Below are 17,830 nucleotides of genomic sequence, written 5' to 3' on the forward strand. Positions count from 1 at the left end.
TATGGAGGTCATTAAAAATCAACTTATTCTCTACTCTGGAAGTCGCTCATCCAATTAATAAATGACCGACAGCATGGATTGGATTCTGCAGCTGAACATCCACTGCAGAAATATATACTACTACTGTTAACATATCCAAATCATTTCATCAGGTCATCTGTCAACCCTGATCATCAAATTTTATCCTTTTATTCACATAACGTACGCTGTGTAACTGGTAGCCAATTTTCGTCTTGATTGATCACTTCTCTTCAGGACAGATGGCTCCTCTCTTCAGATTTCCTCCCAAATGCAGGGTGACTCCTCTTTCGCTTTCCTCACAAATGCATAATGACTCCTCTCTTTGGCTTTCCTGGCCAAATGGAAGAGCTCCTCAGGGTTTATTTTATCAACTACTCTCTTGTATATACTATTACCTACCATATCAGAAAATTAACTATAGATTACTGGTCAGTGAGAGCACATATAGCGTTATCTCACTCTTTCTGATTGATAATCCTCTCTCCTTTCTTTCCCTGACGATAGTACACTCTGTTCCTCCTACTCATTTGACAAAGCACTCAGTGGGAAAATAAATATCTCAAGCTTCAAGATCGGCAGCCAGCCCCGTAAATATGTTCTTTGATGGCATGAGGATAACCTCGTCATTTTCAATTCTGCCATAACAGACTTTTTGTTTTTCACAAAATACATATCAGTTTATTCACCTTCTCTTGCTCCTCGATAATACACAAATGGCTATACAGATTCATCTCCCTCTTCTTGGATCGCCATTTATTTCGAGACTTTCCTGAGATAAACACATTGTATCAGTAGCTTTCTCAACGTCTATAAAAATCGGTATCATTATCCACGCAAGCCGCTGTTTTCCACTGATCCAACTCCTAACTCTAAACAATCTCTAAAAAATTAAATTTATCCACTTTTATAGTACTGTTTTAATGTTTGGGGCGGCACCATGCACCTCACTAAAAATTCTTTATGTTGTACACAGGAGGCTGATCTAGCTGATAACGTTTCCTCTCTCACCAGTTCGTTTCACCCAGCATTTCACATTCGGTCCATTTCAGTATTCTGTAGGTATTTTCTATTGCCCACACGGAACTAGCGTCCATAATTTTTACGCTTTCCATTAAGCCTTTACGAGCAGCATTGTCCAACATTCTTTTACAATTTAACTTTAAACTTACCTGCATCAACCCCAGTATCCAGCTATTCAATAGATTCAACCCAAAAATTATTAAGAAAATTACTTTTCTTGTACCCCGAAAAGAAAAAAAATTATCCCTATAAAATATCCATACCTTAGATCGAGGTGCTTCTGAATGTGTGCCTTGTATGCTTATAAAATATCTTTCAGCCCCGTTTAATGCTATTAATCAAATCAGCTCTTTACTCAATCTACTAAGGATAGCGCATAACCTTTGCTGCTATCTGGAATCTATTCAGTTCCATGTAATTAAGAAACTTAAACTGAAATACTTTTATAATTAATTGCTGTTGATTAAATACCTTTCACTATGTTCACGTGTATTTTATTTTTATGGATTCAAAGTTATCTTTAAAAAAAATAAAAAAGTGCTCCTTCTCTCTTAGCTCATGTCTACACACTGTGATATAGGTTCTGAAACCTCGCGTATTGGTTGTCGTGTTTCTCCTTCCTACTACATGGTTTTTCATTGTTCAAGTGTTTAAGCATTTTGATTCTCTCAGTTGCATAGTGAAAAACCGCCTCGTTTTCCTCTACCTCTAGTTAGTATGTTGAAGTTCTGATAAATAGTTGCGGAAGGAAGATTAATTTTTTATGTTATTAACGAATTTAGTAAAGGCTTTTTTTAATATTTACTCGTACTTGGAAAATATCAATAACGTTATACTTACAAAACGATTTCTATGTTTATTTTTTAAATTAATATTCATTTTGCTCATAGGCAGTCCAATTCACTAAATAACTACACTTGAATTGTTTGTAAAAAAAAGTGTCTAATCCCAAACAAATCATTTTTCAAAATGGATTTCTTAAATAATCTCTTAACTTTAATCTCGGGATGAAGCAATTTCTTACCATTGATTTCTGGAGTTCGAAAAATGTAAAATTAAAAAATTGAATAAACGTCTACACCTAAACCTTATTGTCTTTGATTTGTAAAGTATATGAAAGCTTGTTCCCTGATATTTTTGTTACTAGGTTTGTTTTCTTTGGTAGAATACGAAGATCTGAAACATACAAATATAATAATGGAAATAAGTTACTTACAACAACGTTTTTGATACCTGTGGTCACATTGACAGATGCAATTTATTATGGTTATGAAACGCGACAATGCTACAAAAGTTTGTAGAAATACAATGTTCGTCATGCGGAAGCGATATCTGAGGGATAAAAGTTGTTCCAAAATTCGCCACCCGGGAAGCTGTATGATGTACTGAATGTAAATGTAGTATTTTTTCTGTGTGTGTGTGTGTGTGTGTGTGTGTGTGTGTGTGTGTGTGTGTGTGTGTGTGTGTGTGTGTGTGTGTGTGTGTGTGTGTGTGTGTAAGGAGAAAAGCGACACCAGCATAAACAACAAATTTTTATTCACTTCCACTGTGCATTCACTGGCTGTTCCGTTCAATGTACTTCCCTACCCGCTTTTCCACAAACTACATCCTTTGCAGTGTGTTCAACGCTAGAACCCAGCTTGTCGGGACTGGCAAATTATCAGGAAGATAAACACTGCCTTTGTCTCAGAGCCAGAAGTCACAGGGGGTTAGATCAGTTGAACGAGGCAGATATGCTGTGGGAAACACACGTCTGATCACTTTGGATTCCGTGCAATGTCTTCGAACAACCTCCTGTACGGATCGACCGATGTGTGGAGGGTCCTATATTGCATGAAAATGACTGAATCCATGAATAGGCACTGCCGTAGCTGTGGAACAACAAAATTGTTTATCATATCGCGATACCTCTCGACAGTAACTGAACAGATCACAGAGCCTGACATTCACCAGTCAGGCTCTGTGATCTGAACAGATCACAGAGCCTGAACAGTTCGTTTATCATTGGACTCCTCAAAGAAGTCCAATGATAAACGAACCTGTAAACCTGAACCAGGTAACTGTGGGTAAATGCAAAAGAATTTGTTGAATTGCATGCTGGTTTTGCGTAGACCATACCCAGCAGTTGTGGGTATTCAATGATCCGTTCAGATAAAAGTAAGCGTCATCTCTCTTCAACATCATCCACGGCCATTCAGCCTCCATCTCTAGTCGAGCAAGGAATATTAAAACGAATGTCAGTCGACTTTCAAAGTCCTGTGACCGTTTGTGTAAGTCACATTTGTATATAGATCGTGCACTGCAGGAACCAACCGTTATTCATAGCCTGCTCCACAACGGCAGTAGCAACTTGATTCACTTGCAGTGAACTGATTTATTTGGGACCTCTGCCAGGTCTAACTCCCAACTATTCCGTTTCTTCAAAACGACTAATCATTCGCCGCAGAGCACGTATATATAGTGGACCTCGTCGACATTTGTTCAGGCGACGAAATTGACGGAATGCAGCAACAACATTGCAATTGTTTAGACAGTACAGCTTCACGAGCATAGCACATTGGGGCAAGGGTAGTGTCATCACTGTGGACGGTATTAACAACCAGAAGGGAACGAAAAATCCTGTGCCCATCTTTTTAAAACCTCATGGCTCTTACTGAGTTGTGATATGAAGATTCCATGCTTTTGGGTTTACATCGTCCCTGTTGGTGAATTTTGTAACTACTTTTTTCTCAGATATCGTTTCCGCAGAAATTGCAGAGTATACAATATTGACTCAGACCATTATTTAGTAATTAGCACTATCAAGATCCCGAACCAGAGAAATAGAAACAATACAAGAACACAAAAACAAAAGCAGGAGCAATTTAAGATAGAACGTTTACAGCATGATAGTATCAGAGAACTATATCAACTAATACTTTCAAATTATACAAAGAAAATAAATGAAGATACAGATATAGAAAATGAATGGCAAGATATTAAACAAATAGTAAAACAATTAGCATATGAAGCCATAGGAACAAAACTGCAAAGAAAAAGGAAAAGACTCAGAACCTGGAACCCAGAAATAGAATCTTTAATAAGAAAGAGAAAAGAAATACCTTAAAAGGTTAAACGACAGAACCATAAGTAATGAAATATAATATAAAAGAATGAAAGCAATAACAAGAAGAGAAACCAGGAAAATCAGAAGACAAGACTGGGAAAATTTTGTATCAAGATTAGAGCATGTGACATAAATGGACCTCAACTAAAGAGCTATAAAATCATAAAATAATTAGTCAAGAAACAAAGGATAATCTACAATTAGAAGGCTCCTTCCCAAAAGAATGGACCACTCACTACACCCAGCTTCTAAACAATAATAATCAAATTGAAATAAAACAAGTAATAAGTCAAGAAACAAATGAAGAACCAATAGAGTTTAATGATCTAAATAAAATATTGGAAAAACTAAAAAATAGAAAAGCTACAAGAGCAGGTGGAATAAATTCAGAACTAGACTAATACAAATCGAAACCATTTCATTTACCATTAATTAAATTCCTAAACAAAATATGGGAAGAAGGAAACATCCCACAAGAATGGAAGACAGCAATAGTCATAAACATTTTCAAAAAAAGAAACAGAAAGGATTGCGGAAACTACAGAGGATTATCCCTATTAAATGCATGCTATGAAATATATTTAGATATAATTAAAAATATAATTAACATCATGGGCCGAGGAAATTATTGGAGAGGAACAATTCTGCTAGGAGAGGAAAATTCTGCACAGATTCTGCATTTAAACTCAAACAAATTATAGAAAAAAGAATGATTTAACCTGCCAATATATATGGCCTTTCTGGATTATGAGAAAGCATACGATCAAATTAATAGAACAAAATTAATTAATAAACTGTGTGAATTGAAAGCTCCACCTCAAACCATCAAAACAATAGCAAATATAATTGAAGAAAGCTATATTAAAATTAATAATGAAATAACCGAAAAGTCCGCGCGGTTAGCCTAGTGACTTTGCGCTTCGCAACCATATGCCTGGGGAAGGAGTGTCCCAGGTTCGATTCCCGTCGTAGACGTGAGGAATTTGAGGATTTTCCTCAGGCATAGTCAAGTTAGCCGGTCTTGGGCACGGGCAGTAGGGTTTTTTCCGCCAGTTTATCTGGGCGTTTTTCATCCCGCAAGCAGTCAAACCAGCCCAGTGAACATACGCTTCTACAGTCAAAAATATATCCCCCCTCCAGCGGCAGACCAGACGACAGGTCGGTTGGGAGTAGCACTAACAAGAAGTCGCATCTAAGTAGCACGTGGACCCTGCATTGGAAGAAGAAGAAGAATGAAATAACCGAAAAAATTAAAACCAATAGAAGTCTCATGGAAGGAAGAGGATTATAACGAATACGCTTCAATTTATATATGGAAAGAATTTCAAGAGAGTGGAGGAAAAACAAAATCATAGGAATTAAAATAGGAAATAAAGAATTAACCAGCCTTTTGTATGCTGACGATCAAGTTATTTTTGCTGAAAATGAAGACCAATTACAGAAAAATCTACACGTATTGAACAAAACAATAGAACAGTATGACATGAAAATCTCAATAAATAAAACGAAATCAATCGTATTTCAAGGTAAAGAAATTAAAAGATGATAACTAGTCATCCACAACCAAGTAATAGAACAAGTAAACAAATTTAAATATCTAGGAAATTACATACCCCCCCCCAATGGAGAAATTGACATTGCATATAAAAAACAAAATTCCTTACAGTGATTAGACACTTCAGTAAACAGATGTCCAGAACAACCCAAATAAAACTATAAACAATAGCCAAACCAATTCTGAAATATAGTAGTGAAACATGGACTTGTGGAGAACGAGATAAAAGACAAGTGGAAGCTAGAGAAATGAAGTTCCTAAGACCGCTCACAAGTTATAAAAGAATAGTCAAGATAAAAAATGAAGAAATAAGAAAACAATTATCCGTAATTAAGATAACAAAAGACATCACAAACTATAGAAAAACTGGAAAAAAACTATGTGGAAAGGATGAATGAGGACAGATGGGCAAAAATTGCCTGGAAATATAAAAAAGGGACACTAGTCAAGAGAAAGACCCAGAGGATATGGGCAGAAGAATTTTTAAACCCTTAAAAACTTTACAGGCAAACAGTTTCATAATACAGGAAGCCAAGAAGAAGAGGAATCGTTTGCTCATGGCCCACAATGTATTCCTGGAAAGTTTTGCAGCATTCAGATCATTGGATGGCGCTCCACAAGACTTTTAACAGAGATTCCTTAATTTTGATCGCCTCGTATTTAATCTGGCGCAAATTTATATTCTATTAAGTGTTGCTATTATTAACAGCAATAAATTAATAGTACTCTATCCTATTGAGTAACGTATTCATTAATAAAATAATATATCATTTTGGTTATTTTTTATGTTTTAGTATCGTTTAAAATACAGCAATCCCTCGATTAGTGCGCCTAATGCGTTCTTTAAAACAGGCGCATTAATCGAAAACGCACTAATCAAATATAATAACCTATTTGGAAAAAGTATAATTCGTTCCTTAAATTTCTTTTTGGCCCTTAATTTTTTTTTATAAAAGAATTAGGGTATGTCTCAGGGCCTAGTTAAAGGAAAACTATGAAGCTGAAAGACAATAAAACATATTCAGAATATAAATTTTATTATTCTACTTCTTAACAAAGAATTGCTTACTGCTTCTCTCTTCATCAGGGTCAGCCTCGATGCATTGCTGCTTAAAAACTTCGATTGTACGAAAAATATTTTCAAATTGTTTCTGTGAAATCTCTTTTGGCTGACTATCAGTGGTTAAATTTTCTTCATATTCTTCGGAATCTTCTCGCTGTGCATCTAAATTTAGCAGGTCGGAATCATTCAGTTCTTCAGAATGAGATTTAATTAACTCTTGGACGATATCATTGAAGGGGAGAAAGAAATGAAGGACATACGAATTGGTCGCCAACACGCGAAATCACGTGCTTTATAGATAAAATTTCCCAACAGTTATACAAGCAAAATAGTTACCACTTTAAAAACTACAATGATCATAAAAGAGAAGTTAATTTTCTGACGTGTAATAATAAACAACTCATCCCAGAAGACGGATCGATTACCCTATTATCGGAATGGATTCTCCTTTTTGCGACATGTTCAAAAGTGTCAAAGGGTCTTGAATCCGTGGGCGTACTATAGCAGACGACATAAATTTTAGCGGTAAAAATTTGGAACATAGTATACATAGTGTACACGGAAGTAGTGTAGTATGCCATTAAAAATAACTTTGTAAAATGCTTTAAATCGGTAACTAAATTATTTCATTCTGGTGAGTGATTTTTTTAAAATAGTTAGCCATAAAAAATGTATAGATCGAAATTTTTTAAAATCTGTAACATTTATTTTTAAGATGTATATAGGCGCACTAATCGAATTTGAGTATCGAAAAAATATAACGCACTAATCGAAAACGCATTAATCGGGGGCGCATTAATCGAGGGATTACTGTAAATATTATAATATACACCTAAAAATTTATCACCAGGTCTTTCTTTTAAGTAGTTGCAGGATATTTTATAATACAGGAAATATTGTAGTTTTAATAAGGTGACTGAATGAGAATTATCCAGAATATTGTTAAGTTGTCATTCATCGTAAATTTTTTGAAAAAAATGCGTGTTGATTAAAAACGTTTTATTTCCTTATACTATTTATTTACTTATTAGTGATTACATTAAATAATACCTTTAATAAACTTGCGAAGAGAATTAGGTAAACACACACACACACACACCAGATAAAAATTCGATCCACGGTTGTTGGAACATTCTCAGTCCTGTTTAACTCAGTCAGCAGTCATATAAAATGCAAGTGCATTGAGCTAAACGAGAAACCTTCATCGAAACAAAATTATCAGAATTTGTACGAGCGGTGGAGCAACTGGAGTGGGAGGGGCGATAAGTGGAACGTTCGCAAATGGCCGCCAAATAGCCTTTCAAAACAATTTTGGGAGATTACTCTCATTTGCTGCTCTTAGATGAGACAGAGGCATTACATAGAGGTGACGAAGAATCCAAAACTATCACATAACAAAAATCGACACAGTGTTCTCGCAAATATGGGTATCTATAAGAATCTATGGCAACAAATCCCATTCTTCCAACAGAATAGACTTTATCTCATCAGATAAAGTCTTTACCTTATCAGATAAAGTGTTAAAATGACTTTATCACTTAAGCTTTACCGGCACTGACCTTGTCATGCATGAACAGAAAATCTGGGTTAATCGTGCATAGTGTTCACAGATATAATCTCACTACCTGCGCAGTTGCGGTATCCTGGAACTACGGAGAGAAATTGAATTCACTAGAGGGATGCCGCCTTTGATGACTTTCCACATCCACCTTAAGTGTTGCTTTGTCTGATGTTGGAGGAATGGTGCCAAATTCCTCGTTCTCTCCAAATCAAATAACATCTGGAAGCCATTTGAAGACTAGAACAGATTTGTACCCTACTTGTCAGGACTCCAAATCACACTGAACATGTGGCAACAGTTTCGACTAGTTCTGCAGTGGTTCGTGGTTAATGGAATAGAAGCGCTTGACATCCTTGAGTAGAGTTCACTTGAATCGAGCCTTCTTAACACAATCTGGTTAGCAAAGATTTTACCTGTGTGACCAGCAGCAACCTGAAGTCAGTGAGGTTGTTTGCCGTTCCGTCTTGCTATTAGAGTCGGAGAGTGGTCTTTTCCGGTTGATGTAGACCATTGGTGACCTTTCCCAGCTCTTCTTGTAATGGTTCCTGTCTCTTGAAACTGCGTCCATTGTGCTCAGACAACACTTTGACACATTAAGCCAACAAAGGTCCTTTGCCTGCGAATGCGAAGTTCAAGTAGTCCAACCGCTCTTCATCTAAATGACGATTGATTGCTATTCTGAAGATATTGGAAATGTGATGGAAGTGTAAAGGGACCACATCATAGGCCTATTGAAATAAAAGGGATATTAAAAGGCAGGGGAGAGGTGGAAGGAGAAACGTGTTGTAAGAGGTTGGGAAAGGGACGAGAAAGGTAGAGGTAGGGAAAGAGAAAAGAATAGGTCTTATATCATAGTTTTCATCTTTCTGTCTCAGCGCTATCATATGATATTTCTTTGCAACAGTCACAGAGAGTAATACAAAATGGGAAAGGCCACAGAGGCAACCATTGCCCAGGTAGTGCGCCCTTTTCGGGCCTACCGCCTAGAGTTGGCTTTCACTCTCTGAGTACCTCTCTAAATTACCTATATAGATGTCCACGAACCTACTAGGAATATATTGGGTATTATTAGGCTCATAGCAATGGTAAATAAGATTTCATGATCCCGTTGCTCATCGTGAACAGAGTTGGTGGAGTACACCAGTTTATCTTAAATCTTTCGTCGCCCTGAGCTGCTCTTTGTACCCATAGGAAGTGTATGGAGAAGTAGAAGTTAAAATGTCGATATTTGCTGTACCTCCAGCATTATTGGCGGAATGGCGGTGTTCATATACCACTTTTTAATTTTCCAGGTGGATATTTCAATTCCTTCGACCATAAGTATTCTTTGTCTATAATGCTGGTGATATCGATATCCGAATAGTGGAGTTCTAGAAGCTGGTTGTACTGAACTGGGACAGTTTCCGATTTGGCGCCTTAATGATCTGTAATCACAAGAAAAGCTTGAAGAAATACTGAAATACTTGAAGCCTAAGAAATACTGCACAAAATGACTGCTAAGATGGTCAGTTTGCATCATCTTCTTTAGGTGATAATTGATGTTGATGAAATAGCATATCCTTACGAGTGGGAATCCAAAGCCTCCAAGCTTCAGAAGTAGAAGGATCTTGATATCAACTTGCTCTAGAAAAACTTTAGGGTTTCTGTACAGTTGATTCTCTTGATCTTCTTAGAAGTTAGTAATATTAATGACAAACTGATCAGCTGGGTAGATAGTAGTCTTGATGACTGTTGCCCCGAAGGAAAGATAGTTGTCCATTTTATCGGTACTTGAAGCTGTCGACACGTTTGACTTTTAGAAGGGTGATATCGAGTTAAGGTAGTGCTGAAAAAGGAACCCTGAAGATGGTAAGGGGTTATTCCCTAGAGAATAAACCAGGAGGAATATTTACTGCTTACCACACTCCATAACCCTTGAGCTGGATTTGTTGGATTCTATGTTAGTCCCGACACTTCGAATTTTTCTAAAATATTAAAGAAATTACTGATGTAGTCACTGTTCATGAGGATTTACACTACATCATCTGCATAAGTTATTATTTTTGATTCCTCTTTGTTGAGCTGTTTTTTTTTTTTTTGACACTGGAAAAAGCTCGGTTTAACTTCTGTAGAAATACATAAATGCCATTGGACACTTATTTTAATGTTCATCAGACGTAGACCTGTAATGAAAAACATTAAATTCTATTACACGGCCTTGGGACAACCAAATACATATGCACTCTGAATATGATCCCTTGCTTAAGTCGTTGAGGACATGGACGAGGATCTTATAGTCCGTATGCGAGAGGCTGATGGGTCTCCATTCTTGATTACGAAGTTCCTGTTAACATTAGCGTAAATACACTGTTGTACTCCGCAAACTCGCTTGGCATATTTCCGGAAAGGTGGACAGGAAGATATTGGATAGTGCCACGAGAACGGGAAGAAAACAAAACCCATGCTGCCATACGATAAAACTCACTATGTTCCCGGTCCGTCTGCCGAAAGTGCTTTCCTGACATGTCATTGCTTCTAGACTGTTATGATATCATCCGCCGTGAAAAGACTGGCTAACCCTCCGGGCTGTGTGCGAAGAGGGAGGGAGGTATTGTTCCAAGAGGAGTGGTCGTGGGCAGTACTGTTGCCGTAATAAAATTGTTCATAGTATCTCCGGAAGGCTTCTAGAATATCAGGTGTTGTGATCTTGTTCGGTGTCGATGATGTTAATAATAGTTCCTCTCAGAAGTTTACGAAAAATCCTGTAGAAGGAAGCCGAAGTACCGAAGCTGGGTACTGACTAGCATCAGTACCCAGATTTCAGCGCTGTCTTGTTCCGAAATCCAAACTCCCGATAGATGAAACGTCATTTTTAGCCCAGTTATTGCATTTTATCATGAAATGATAAAAGTGTGTCGCTCGCAAGAAAACAATAGCCTGATGAGTACTAGCATCAATTTCCATGCCTCCATTTGTTTAGGTGAAGATTGCGCTCTTTTAAGTTGAGAGAGGGATGCAAAAGGGGGGTGTCATTCAAGGTGTTTAGGATGTTACGTGTGGTCTAGGTCCCTTTATCTTTAACTGCTTGCTGAAACCAATTAAGGAGTTTATTCGAAGGGTTACAGCAGAATATTTACAACCTCCCGAAGACTTCCTTCAGGTTTTAGGACACGGGCTTGCCAGAACTTCACACTCATGCTTGTTGTTTTTAATTTGAAGCTTACTATCCTGTCCTCAAATAATCTGTACTTGTAATTGCTACATTAGAAGTTGCCGTGTACTTCTTTCTCTTGCCGTTGATGAAATTTTGGAGGGCAGAGTTTTCATGTCCATCTCTGCTTCCAGTGTTTCATTGGATTTCTTCCTTCCTTTCTTTCTTCCTGATGTACGCTTAAGCGTAGACTCACTCTTTATTGCAGACGTGACAGAATAGGGTGGTTAATCCTTATCCGCATAGTGTCCTATGTTTGTATGTATATGACGTGTGTTTTTCTACCCGTCTTCTTGTTTTTGGGATGAAAAAAACCTCAGATTCCAGAAAAAAATACATTCGCCTCCGTATAAGACCGACTAACTCACCATTTGATTGAAAAGATCATACAAAGAGTTCCGCGCGTCATATACAATATATATATTTCGTGTGTATGTATTTCGCCATTCTAGATGCCCTTTGGTTGGATGGAAAGGACCATTATAAGCACATGAGAACTTTTCAAATGAAACTAAGACAATGGATCTCATAGAGTTGGTATGGTTTCTCTCCCACAAACATGATACAGAAAAACCGGTCTACGAATACACTCACCGTCTATATATTATAATAACACTTGCTATAGCCTCAGTTTCCTTAGCATTTTCAAAACAATAATCCTTATCCTGCTAAGTGTTATCTCCATCCAGGAGGTTGGCTATCATGAGTCTCTATCTGTTTCTCTCTTGGGCTTCTCTCTTGCAGAGAGAAAGAGAGCAGCCCAAGAGAGAACTACATAGAGATCCATGATAGCCGCCCTATATGATATTTTCTTTTTTATATGTTCTTTAATAGTTCCAGTTTAGTAAACATCACCTCCAAAACTTAATTTATCTTCCGAATCCACGAGATTTTCAACGCTGTTTTGTATGTACGTATCTCAAAAGCATCAATTTTCCTACTGTCTGCCTTGTTATTGTTCATGTTTATAATATTATTATAATATTTGCAAGTTGCTCTGGCATTTTTGAAACAACAACTCAAATGTTTGAAAAAGAATAGGAATAGAACGTGGTATTAATTCTCTTCGAATGGAAATTTTTTTTCTAATTCCATTGACAAGAAATTGTAAACTTACAGTACAGCGCCTCGAGTTAGCCAATGGTTAGATGACAAATCATTTACGAATTATGCTCTCGAGAGTAAACTTGGTTTGTACTGCTTTTCCTAGCCACTTCCGGCCTCCATAAGTTGGGCGTTGGTCTCATATCTCGAGATGTAAACTAATTACTGACTAAAGAAATCAACAAAATCTATGCAATAAAATCTATAATTACAACGCAGAGAAGATATTCACTAGGTCTTGCAGGCTGGTAATTACTTCTGCAATTTTCAGGTAATTAGAAACTCAAAAGGTAGTGTGGAGGCGTTAGCATTATGTCATAATATCATAATCAGTACATCCTAAGGAGTTGGCATTATGGTATAACCAAAACTATGTGTGGACAAAGAAAGCAAGATAGGGATACACAACAAATTACTTAATCTGATTCTGACTGTTTTGCATTTTTGATATATATATTTATATATATGACATGATCTGGATGTAAATGTTGCTGCAGTACTAATTGATTCTACCGCCTCAGTTTGCAGTCTTCCAAAGAAGCTCTTTATTCACGGCACAAAGAACATTATTTGTGCCGTGAATATTTCTTATGATTGCAAAATTTCCAGTTAACAGTGAAAATTTATAAGCTTCAGTTGTTATACTTACTTCACCTAGAAAATCGTTAGCACCATAACGATCATAATCCCATACTGTTACTTCTAAAGCACGTGTCCGTAAGTCGGACTTCCTTAGTGGTGAATAAACGAAAGTTTGATTCCATTTAGGCTCGTTGGTGTTAGCAATTGTTTTGGTTCTCCTCTTGCTCTTCTCGCTAGAAAAGAGCATACAGAATAGAAAATCACTAAGATAAGGGCATTATTAATGGGTGTTTGTTTAACGTAGAGAGCACAGATTAATTATTTGTTGTCTAAAGAATCACCAGTTTGTATGTCTAATCCACTTTTAGATTATGAATAAAAGCAAGAGAAAAAAATAACGGTACGGAAGAATTATTCGTTGTAGTTAGATTAAGAGATTAATTTGCGGTTTGATGAAGTAATAATGAATGCTTTCTCCATACTAACTAAAAATTAGAAAGCATCGACTTTCAAAATGGGTTCCTTTTTTTTAAGATTTCCATTTATTTTCTTGTTTTTTTAATATTTATTTTCTTTTATAAAGAAGTCGGTAGAAAGGAAAGGAAAGGAAAGCTCTTCGTTTTCTAAAACGATTAGATTAGTGATGATTTAAATAAATCATCACTAATCTAATTTATTGGTGGTAAGCTTACAGGCATTTTCATTCGATTGATTTATTTATCTAATTTAGATGCGGTTTCATATTTTGAATCGTTTTGAATTGTTTGTAATGTTCTTCGTGATATTTCTTTCAGCGTGCAATATTTCAAGAAATACTGAATTAATTTTCACAACAGTACATGAAATAGTTCTTCATGCCCTGAAAGATAAGCATTTATTTCTTTGCTGTTCATTTTTCTCTTTCTTTCCATTTCGTTGAAACTTAAAATGTAGAAACTTAAAACGTATAGTTTGTAATGTTCTTCGTGATATTTCTTTCAGCGTGCGATATTTCAAGAAATACTGAATTAATTTTCACAGCAGTACATGAAATAGTTCTTCATGCTCTGAAAGATAAGCATTTATTTCTTTGCTGTTCATTTTTCTCTTTTTTTTTTCATTTCGTTGAAACTTAAAATGTAGAATGAGTTATGTTATAAGCTGTATTATCTATAGTTATTGTTCTGTCATCTTTTAAAATACCTCTCCCTCCACACACACACACACGCACACACACACTTTTGACGTAATTTACTATTATTGTTTTTGACTCCTGTCAAAAGCCATAAAATAAACACGTCTACATTTCTGAAAATGAATGCTGTAACAGTACCTCACGATGTATTTGATCTTGTTTTTAGATTCCGCCTCACGCCAGATGGCTTCAAACTCACTGCGACATGAAAAGCTCTTACTGGTATTACAATCATAGGTCTCAACACTTAACTGAATTCAAGGCATGCGATATCATTAGCAGTATGTCCCCTACTCTCCTATCCTGTCTATCCTTCCTAAAAAATACTCTACCCTCGATACCAGTTAGTATGTCTGATACTAATAGCCATGTCGTTATAATGTTACAATCTGAGGTTCCAATTTATTGATCAAGGCAACAAACTCTACCTGTTTGTTTCTGATACTCTTACCATTCGTGTACAGACATAATAAGCTGCCTATTGTTCTTTTGTATACCCTTGTCTGCAGTCTGTGTGACACAGTTGCACGGCTTGTAGATCTCTGTTCTTCTCCGAACTGGACGAACACAAAGTCGAAATCGTTCTCTCCTCGTAATCATTTCCATGATAATGCCCATTCGCGTTATTAACACAGTTATATAACATTGTCACTGTTAAACACATATTTTCACCATTCTTCCCATTATAATTTAGTTTCCCGACTCTCTGCGTTAGGTTTCATACTAGTTATTAGTTTCTTCAAGAATCTTGATGATACCAAACACATTTAATTATCGGCTGGCCTACTTACACAAATCTAATCTTCTCTCAAACGCACTCCACACATATCCAAAAACTCGCATCCGTTCCTTCTACACAACCTACGTATCGAATCGTTTACATCATAGCCCTTCTTTTTAATTCATTTTTGTCATATCGAGATAATGTACTTACAGTTTTCTCTTTCTTATTCTTCACTCTTGCTTCTTCCAACAAACCCTTTGTATCCTCTCTCATACTGAACTTATCGCTAATTAAGTCGTTAGTACCTACTGCAATTAGTAGTAGGTAGTATCCATTCAAACTCAATTGCATGTGGTATGTTTTTAATTTTTGCTCCCGGAAAACTTAGTTATAACCCGCATGTTTTATGATAGAGTAACCAAATAATATCCTTCTTTATACAATCAACGTTACTAACCTATCTGATTCCGTACTTTTTGGTAGTAAATTTTTCCCAGATAATTCTCTAGGAACACAAATCTATTCTTTTATTACCGTCGTTTTTTTTACATGAAATGGCAATATGCACAGTGTGCCCGCTAAGTAATGATTTTTTATAGGACAGAACTTTGAATAAAAGTAACAAAACGTGTTTATAGTTTTGACCGCTAGAGTGTGTTGTAATGGCAGGTGCTACTTAAAGTCGCGTAATGGAGCAGTTTTCGTGTGGCAACCGTTGAAGTAAGAGTGTATGACTGGAGCATGTCAAAAGTTGCGTCATTTAACAAAGAGCTGTGATAAAATTTTACTGTAAATTAAGTCCGCGCGGTTAGCCTAGTGGCTGTGCGCTTCGCAACCATATGACTGGGGAAGGATTGTCCCAGGTTCGATTCCCGTCGAAGACGTGAGGATTTTGAGGATCTCCCTCAGCCATAGCCAAGTTAACCGGTCTTGGGCGCGGGCAGTAGGGTTTTTTTTCCGCCAGTTTATCTGGCGTTTTTCATCCCGCAAGCAGGCAAACCAGCCCAGTGAACACACACGGATCTACAGCCATAAGTACTTAACCCCCCATGAGTGGGCTCAACTCGCCCCAATAGGGACGGGGGGGGGGAAGGAAGGAAACTCCATACGAATAAATAAATTAACTGTAAATTAGGGAAAGCTGCTACAGAAGTGTACCAAGACCTAACAAAAAGTTTACGGCGACGACTGTCTGAGCCGTTCACAGGTTTTCCGCTGATTTTCAACGCGTAAAGAGGGGGGAGGGAGTCCCTGGAGGATGAACCATGCTGTGAACGGCCAGTTTTTGCACCGACAAAAACCACTAGGCTACTCGCTATATAGCTTGGTGTCGGTAAGGAAACGGCCAGATTAATCGTCGAAAGACATTTACAGAATAGGATGATTTGGTCGAGGTTTGTACCGTACGCTTTGATACCCAAACAAAGAAAGCACTGGGTTGCATGCTGTAAAATTTTTCATCCATGTTGATCAAGATCGTGATGTGTTGCAAAGAATTACTACCGGTAATGAAAGTTTCCCCGGCAGAAAAAAGTCAAGTTGCAAAATTCACGTGTCAAGACAATAGTCATTGTTTTCTTCGACGCTGCTAGAATTATCCACTGCGAATTTGTTCCTGAGGGCATCAAATTGAACGATCAGTATGATTTAGGAGAAATGTAACATATGTACGCCCGCATGCTACGTGTCAGGAAAGAACCGTTCGATAACAACAATTAGTTTCAGTTGCACGACAACCCGCTCGTGCACTATGCGCTGCCTCTGAAGCAGATTTTGGCTTCAAAGTTGATTTGTGTGATCGAACATCTACCCCCCCCCCCATTTTCCAGATTTGGCTCCTTCAGACTTTTCCCCCTCTTTTTAAAGATGAAGCGTGCCTTGAAAGGGGAGCGCTTCAGCGACATTGAGGACACCCAACGTGATGTGACCGAGAGACTGAAGGATGTACCCGTTCAGGACTACCATTTGCCTTCGAACACCTGTAGGACAGATGTAAACCATGTGTGGAGTTGGAGGGAGATTATTTTGAGTCTATGACATTTCCAAATATAGTTCTTTGTTTGAATATAATAATTGTTGTCTCATTACTTAACGGGCACACTGTGTAAGTAAACGGAAGGGAAATTGGATTCTTTAAGTTATTTACATATTGAAATATGCATAAAGTGCTGACTTAGTGAAGTCATAAGTGCATCGCGACCATTTATCTTTCTGGGTTGGAATGACCTAGTTCTTTCCAACACGTCATTGTAACAATACCTGAGCTTGTTAGCTGAAGGTTAGTTAACCAGTCTCGATTTCTTATTGAGTGGGAGTGTTTTTCTTCCAGGAAAACCAAACTTTTCATCTCATACAATAGATAAATCTGCTAAAACATCACGCAGTGTCAACAAATATAAAACATTGGTCTCATAGTCTTAGTTACTTTGCCCGTGCTTTCAAATGACTTACCCAACCCTTCAGATGGAAAGAGCTGGATTCGAATCCCGTCTGGATAGAGGAATCTTTATAACTCTTTAACTGAAGATAACTTAACTGGTCTCATAGAGATGTGTCAAGGTTTCGTCTCCGGAACTTGCGTTTTTTTAATCCATAAAGCAGACTTACCGAGAGAACACATCGCACTGCTCTGGCCCAAATAGCCTTAGTTCGGCCATAATTCCGATCAGGTAGTATACAGTCTGATTGTTTTTAGATACACATACCGGCCACTGAATTAGAAACTTTTAT

General features: G+C 37.2%; 1 protein-coding gene across 2 annotated transcripts in view; it reads right to left on the reverse strand.

Moving 5' to 3' along the window:
• LOC150094669 (regulating synaptic membrane exocytosis protein 2-like) overlaps positions 1 to 17,830 on the reverse strand; it is a 358,944-nt gene that overhangs the window by 103,030 nt on the left and 238,084 nt on the right. For both annotated transcript variants that reach the window (XM_090410907.1, XM_090410908.1), the window contains exon 10: positions 13,270 to 13,435. In XM_090410907.1, coding sequence (XP_090267033.1) covers positions 13,270 to 13,435 — 166 coding nt within the window. The remainder of the gene's footprint in view (positions 1 to 13,269; positions 13,436 to 17,830) is intronic.

Source organism: Typopeltis vanoorti, chromosome 21, assembly GCF_054136105.1.
Source record: "Typopeltis vanoorti isolate ZY-2024b chromosome 21, IOZ_Tvanoo_1.0, whole genome shotgun sequence".
In the NCBI taxonomy this organism is placed as follows: domain Eukaryota; kingdom Metazoa; phylum Arthropoda; class Arachnida; order Uropygi; family Thelyphonidae; genus Typopeltis; species Typopeltis vanoorti.